This window comes from Anopheles darlingi, chromosome 2 (assembly GCF_943734745.1).
Source record: "Anopheles darlingi chromosome 2, idAnoDarlMG_H_01, whole genome shotgun sequence".
NCBI lineage: Eukaryota > Metazoa > Arthropoda > Insecta > Diptera > Culicidae > Anopheles > Anopheles darlingi.
Window position 1 is genome coordinate 48,674,403 of NC_064874.1, and position 7,500 is coordinate 48,681,902.

The 7,500-nt window shown below is 49.8% G+C and overlaps 2 protein-coding genes across 3 annotated transcripts in view; one reads left to right on the forward strand and one right to left on the reverse strand.

Annotated features, from left to right (window-relative positions):
• Nucleotides 1-7,500, reverse strand: part of LOC125951870 (kinesin-like protein KIF3A) — a 15,523-nt gene that overhangs the window by 4,255 nt on the left and 3,768 nt on the right. The gene's annotated exons all lie outside the window — the stretch shown is intronic.
• LOC125951889 (uncharacterized) overlaps nt 245-7,500 on the forward strand; it is a 9,868-nt gene continuing 2,612 nt past the window's right edge. Inside the window, exon 1 of one of the 2 annotated variants that reach the window (XM_049681015.1) lies at nt 245-393. Coding sequence is in view for 1 of the 2 variants with exons in the window: in XM_049681014.1 (XP_049536971.1) it covers nt 6,777-6,882 (106 nt within the window). In the remaining variant the exon portion in view is untranslated. Of the gene's footprint in view, nt 394-6,630; nt 6,883-7,500 lie in introns of those variants that run through there. The other variant, XM_049681014.1, reaches the window with a different exon arrangement.

Genomic DNA, 7,500 nt, shown 5'->3' on the forward strand with positions numbered 1-7,500 from the left:
AACAACAACGCACCACACGCCAGCTCGTGGGTTCATGATACCTGGCTAACCCTTTGGCAGACGGCGTGCACACGAGCGTTCACTCGGCCATCGAATCGTGACGACGCATAGACCGACGGAACGCATACTACCAAAGAGGGACGCGGTCCCCGAGTTATGCGTATGCCATGCCGTCGCTCGGAACCATTTCGTTTGTGTTCATCCCGGGCAAACGACAATCTCGCGATCCGTAGCGTGTTCCCGCGCTTCTCAGTTTTGTGCGCGCCTTTCACCGACCCGGACAAGCTTTTCCAGCGGACACTTCTCCGACCAGCGGTCGTTATCGTTGCTGCATTCAAGAGCATTACGCGGCTCCATCTTTACCAGTTGTCTGCAACCCACCAGTAGAAACAGGTTAGATATGGCGAGATGTCGCTCAGATGATCGTGTGTATAGATCAACTGCAGATGATCAAAGTTCTAGCGACCAGTTGCAGCAGTTCGTCAGTATCAGTTGTGCCATCGCATCGCATCGCATCTTTACTACTGGTGGCCAGCGCGCCACGTTTCATGCGTGTCGCTCTCGATGTGATGGAGCTGTCGTGTGCTAGTTTAGAAGCTATGTTGGGTGCGGTCTATGGCGCCACCTCGGGGGAGGTGATCCCGTTGTATTTCGCTGTGTGTGTGTGTGTGCGAGTGTGTGTACGCGCGATGCTCATCAAATTGAATCACGATTCGGGAATATTAAATCCACCGCTCAACTGTGCCCTATTGTTTAACGCAATATACCGTACCCTCTTCTATCCTCGAACTAATGCTGTCGCACACTTCACGGTCTCGCATAGTATATTCCGTAAGCGGAACACGATCGATAGTGCTTGATCGAAAGATGACCCACCACCTGGACGGGGGGGGGGGGGGGGGGGGCAAGGCAACCAATCGCCATGCGATGGAATTCGGTTAGTTCACCCAACACCGAATCTGCGTGTGCGTGCGTGTCTGAGGTTGGGACGAAGCGTGATGGCACCCGTGGCCACGCCACTTCCTAACGGCTTCTTTACGCGCGTAGCAGTGATATCGCTAACCAGTTTATCGGGACAAAAAGCAACACCACGCAAATAAACAAACTGATGCGAAGTTGTTTATGCTTCGGCCGTTGTCAATGCGCATTGGGTGTGGTACTGTCCTAGGTTCGGAGTTTGTTTTTTCTATTCTTTAGCTTCCAAATCCGGTTTGCGGAGTATTCCAGCAAAAAAACCAAACCATTCCACAAATGGGAAGACCCGTTTTTTGCCACATCAGACAGGCGTGTTCTAGAATATCCTGTCTTATCACAGGCCTGAACGCCGCACATAGGGTTCTGGTGATACGGGAAGAACGAACGTACGAGGGGGCACAGGAATGTTGGTGAGCCCATTTGCCTTTGATACGCGCCTGAAACGAACGCATCGAATGATATCTTTATGGAGACAAAAAAATAGGGAACTATCTTAGGATGATTAAATTTTGTTTTCGTGAGCAATCGGAGCCCTGCCCTGCACAAACTCGTTTCAGTCACGAGAAAACACTTTGGCGTGCACGATTCCAAAATTTCAAATTACAATTTACATAGAAAGTGTAAGCCGACACCGACGCGACACGCACAACGGGTCACCTATAGGGGGATTGGGGAGGACACACTACGTCTATTCGAACCCATCTGTCGAAAGTCGTGCAGTACTGTTAATTTGAATGCTTCCGTGAATGGTTCACGAAACTGCACTCAAGTCAAATGCATTACGTGCTCTCGCCCTATTCATAAACGAGACAACCCGTAACGACCGATCGACGGGAAGACGCTAATGACATATTCCATTGCGTCAATGTTGAACCCCGGACATCATATTGCCAGCCAATACAGTGGCGCGCCGATGTTTAACAGACGCATTAACCGGAACCAGTCTAGTCGCAAGACGATCTAACACTGTCGGAACGGTCGGAAAATGGTTGGCCATCGATGACTGCACGGTGAAAGCATCGGCAGCATCGGTCCAGGGACGATAATATCGAGATGCGGGTACCATTGTGGTGGTCGTGGCGGGTACATATCGTTATGATGTTGTGCGACGACGGACAAAAAAGAGCCTAGACCAAGTGAAAGCAAATGTCCCTACACCATGGGCCAACAATGTCAATTATGCTCCAACAGGTTTGAGGCACTAATGGCGATCCGGTGCATCATGCAAATCATGCAATTCCCTACCGGCATTCCCCCCCTTTTCCTGGAAGGCCTTAACGAAACGATTGAAAAATCAATATCCAAACCGTGTGGGTCTCACATCGGAGCACCATTAGTATAAATATGTAATTTACAATTGAATTGCTGCAATTTACAGCTCCGTCTCTGTCGTCCCCCATTGCACTCCGCCACAGGTGCATCGAACTGTACCGGTGGAAAGACGAGCTGATAAACTAACGAAGCGTGTTGCGTTTAGCCCTCACAAGACACAGCCCGAGTCAAACAATGGGCCTGCGCTGTCTTTGGAACCCCTAAGATAGGCAGTCAATTGTCACCTGTTAAGTGGCCACATCGCGAAGCATCGACCATCGAAAATGACGACGTACGACGACCGTCCTGTTGAGCTGCTTTTGGGGGCCCCTACGATGGAATGGAATGCGCCCGTCGAGGAGAACCGAACCGAATTCAGAGTGTGTTTGCTTAACTGTTTGTCTGGAACCCATTTTGGTTGTGGAACGGTACAACAGCGAACCGAACACTTGTCTTTGTCGTTGTTCCTGCTAGCAAAACGCAAAGTGAACGTGCCACACCCAACGCAGCACCAGCAGCGTGGCCATACACGAGGGAGGGTGTAGCAATGCCGTAGCATGATCCTGCAGGTATTCGTTATTTTCCGCGCCACGACGCATTACATTCCCCTTCCACGTTCATGTTCCTGCTGATGACGATGATGTAGATTAGGGTAAACAGGGAACGGTCATGCGAAGCTTTAGTGTGTTACCGTGGTGCAGGTAACTAATGCAGGTTAACCACCGCACGATTCCCTAACCTGGTTCTTCCCGGGATTTGAAGAAAGTATGGTCGCCGTCCGTGAAGGGACAGGCATACTTTGTATTTCAATAGGATGGTGGTAGCCTAACCGGCTTGACCGCCGTTCACTGTTGATGATGACGTCGACATCCTTCCATGTTGACCCAATTGATGTGCTGCTTCAGTACGCACAGAACGCGATTCTAACGCAGTGTCGTCTACTATCGGCTACACCTGATTGCCATAGACACACACAGACAGTGGTATAGGAACTGGAATAGAATGTCGCCATGCGGTATTGCCTCGTATGGTCGTGACGTGAAGATGTGCCGCCAAATCCAGAACCAGAACCGGTTCGGCGCATCGGAACCTGAGAACCAATGTTGGCAGCTAATTGTGACGCGACAGATCGCGCGTTCGATATGCCGACGATCAGTATCACAACGCTGCTCACGTTCGCCAGTTCCACGGTAGCGGAGCAAGTGTGCGATTGGGAGTCGAAGATTTCGCGCATTCAAAACAAGTTAATCACGATCTTTGCAGCGTTACCCAGCACTGTATTCAAGTGTAAGTGTTACTTGATGATCGCACCCTTTGGGTGAATGGACACCAATGTGTCAAGCTTTCTACGCTGCCTATCGCTATCGATGCGGAAACCGCACAACTCTCTAGTACTACAGCTTCCTTCTCCTCTCGTCCACCTCAGCAGTAGCCGTAGCTAAGCTTTCTTTCCACTTCTCCCTATCACCACCACATCCGGGGGACATTCGATCGATAGGGATGATTGGTTCAAATGAAAAGGCAATCTCAAAGGGCTTTTCCTTTCTGCTCAACGCGCCGCGGGGACCATTTGGTAAACGAAACAAAAGTGACAGTGCTGAACGGCAAATATAACGCAACGCCACGCCGTATCGCCTCACCTTAAAGTGAAAGTCGTCCCACGGAAGTTCGTATATCTTTGGCATCACAACCAAGGCGCGACCCTTCGCGCGATCGGAACGTAACGGAAGGGATCGAACGATCGTATGTCCGCACCCTCCGGGGGAATCGTGCCGTTCAAGGGGAACACACGGATGATTACAGGTGAGCGATCACCGGGGAGATCCCACACAAATAGTTACTCATTGCAAATGCGCTTCCAGGAAGGGTTTCGCCGTTAGTATTGGCGAGTTGGAATGAAAGAATAGCGGCTTGCTATTGATAGGATTCGATTCCGGTTTAATCCAGCTGTCGGCAGCTCGTATTGCTAGATGTGCTGGATCCAAAAATCTCCCGTGGAAGATAGCTTGCCGAACCAAAAACATGTTGCCAAACCCGATGCTTGGATAGGACCAGCGGTAGCCGAACATAAGGATCATACAGCACAAACGTTTCCAGAAGGAAAAGAAGAAATTCATAAAAGGCAAACACAGCAAGCCAGCCAAAAGATTCGGGAGACGAAAGACAGAACCAGCACGAGATCTGCCAAAGAGTGTGATCACCAAGTCTGCAACAAACCGGTTCCTTCCGCTGTATGCGAGGGATGATGATGACGAGGACGACGACGACGACGACGAAAGCAGGTTCGCGAATGCGAACGTGCTGGACTTTAAAATCATTTCAAAATATGTCTTTAAATTCCTGGAATGATCCGTGGCTACGGCCAGCAAACGGAGTACGAGACAACGACGCCAGCTTCAGCTTCGCATAATCACGTGGGTTGGTTGGTTAGCGCGGGAAATATCTTGCTTGCGTACAGTGTATAATGATGCAGTACTGGGGCCCTTTTTCTCATCACGTTTAAGGAAGGGGGAGACCGTGAGTGATTAGACGGACTGCATAACATATCAACCGGGCCCCGGTTGTACCCCCGGGTACAGGTAACAACCGAAAGAAGGGTCGCTTCACATTGTGTATCGCGTAAAAAAAAGCGCGGGAAAGCGCGGAAAAGCACGTGATTTCCATTCGAATCTGGCGGTCTTGTTGGTGGGTCCGGACTCCGGAGTGATCTTTCACCTTCCTTCAGTCAAATTTTCGTTCCATCATCGCCACCACGACCACAATGCCTACCGCACACACCGTTATGGAGCGAGCCTTTTAAGCAATGACGCACTACTCTTCCCTTTCTCCGGGTTCGTGGAGTGGCCCCAACGGTGCGCTGACCCGCTTTTTTTTATTTCTCCGGCAGCATACTCACACCCGCAGTTCTTATGCTGCTGCTGGAACGGCGTCGCTTTCATTTCATTATGCTCTCGCCCGCGAAACACGAACGTGGGTCTTGGACAGCGTAGTCACCGGAACCATGGTGGTGGCGTTCATCATGTTGATCCCTCATCCCCCCGGTTGTATGCGTGTGCTGGTCGCTCCACGGCGGTGCTACATAAGAGAGTGAACACACGCAAGCGCAGCTTCGCGCTCTCTGTTGTAGCACGAATTTTGTTTTGATTTTTCGATTCGCGTCCAAGCAGATTTTGGAAGGTGGACGCTTTGCGGTGTGTCCCTAGCAACCGATCGCGTGCACTGCTGCCATGTGCGCTTACGATACCATTCGTCACGCGCGTTGACATGCTGGGCGCGAGCACAGCGTTGACTAGATTCCTTGGATGATAAACTTATTTTTCGGAAAAGTAAAAACATTACATTGAACTTCTAGACAGTAGGCGGCACCAAAAAGCCAAAGTTCAGTTATGAGAATCATCCATCGTGACGTAAGCTAAGGGGTGGGGCGTTCGGGTATTACTCTTGGATGTTGGCGTTGGAACAATCAACACCAACAACCCCCCGGGCCAACACTTCTTCATACTTTCACTTCTTTTCTTCTTGTGTGATCTCCATCCTTCCTCACCTCCCCTAAGACGCCGGAAGCGAATCACGGTGTAAACCGGCGCAACCACAATAACAACATCCAACCTGGTCATCCGCTGCCTGATCGAACCGCATTATACCAGTTATGCTGCGGTGCATACCTCTACGCGCTGTTGCGTAAGCGGCTTGTCCCATGCTGCTTCCGAGTTAACACCGATATCTGGAATGCATAAATACCAGCGATGCTGTGGACTTAACATCGATGCACATCGAGAGTCTACCACGCGATGATGCCAAGCCCTGTGCCTGGTATGGCGCACTTTGCCCCTCTGTAGTGCATAGGGTAGGCGGAGGATGGAGTGATACCAACCCTAACATAGACAGATGCCAGGATGCTGAAAAGTGAAGTTGAAAAACCAGTTCCACTCGCTTCCGTAAGGGAGTCCATTGGATCGATCCGTCATCGGATGTTGTCGATGGTTGGAGCACTATGAATGCAAAGGAATATTGGGGGTGTTGCTCTGAAAGAGGACGGAGTGTTACTAGCACTTTGAGGTCCAACCAGTGTTCCACGAATCCATACAAGGGCAGAATGATCGATCATAAAAGGCATTTTTAGTTAAAAATAGTCTCTAGTCTAACTATTTACGACTTGTGCAGCTGAGGGGATCACGATAGCACCACAGAACAGAACCGTGTTCCATACCAACGAAGGAACTAAGATCAGAATCGCCTCGAGTAGACACGATGACACACGGCCATGAATCACGGACAAATACATGCAATCACGCTAATTGTTCGTCAATGCATTCCTCTCCCTGTCGTCGACGTCAGCGATGTGCATATTCATCTAACCTGACGGCTAGGCTAAAGCCAGAATTGCCAGCCGATCGTCGAAGTCAATCAAACGCAGTCGTTCGTCGGAGATCGTACGGGACGGATCAGTAGTACAGTATAGTTCTCTAGAATCGCAGGCCAAGTGTACGATGGGCAACTCTAACTTTCCAAGTGGTTCCAAGAGCAGCGATGCTCCATCCATTCCGGAGGGTGTTCAAGTCGAGGGAAAGGAGGCAGCCGAATCGACAGGGCCCGGTAGGAAGCTTTGTTAAGTGTGTGGGATAAGCGTTAAGAATTCAGGGAATCGGTTAAGAACTATCTGTCACTTCGTTGCATAACATTATCGTTAGTTAACGCTGAAGATTCATAACCATTCCCTACAGATTACCGTTCAAACAAGTGACATCTCTGGGTGTACTCGAAGCCAGAGCAATGAACATAGGTAGCGTATTAGTGTATAAGCACCGGCAGAGTGCGTGCTTCCTATCCCGTTTGATACTCAAGCCAGTTTGTGATGCCACACCGGAACCCGGAAACCGCAAACAACATCGTATTAACCAACATTAAGCCACAGCGACAACCGGAGTTTTTAGTTGAACACATGCTTCCTCCCTAATTTGTTCACCCTTGCTACAGATTAACCGTCAGCAGCTACTAGTGCATCAGTAAATTGTCAAGACAATTATTCAATTAAATCTCACATTCCTCATTTCCCCATGCGGTTGGTACGGTTTACGTGCTGGTCATTCTTTAAGATGCTGACCGCAACCAAGGAGAAGAATTGTGAAACAATGCACCAACCACAGATTGCCCATTGGTGGCACTCTAACGAGCGGAATGCTGCGTAGAAAGGATTGTTTTATGATTAATACA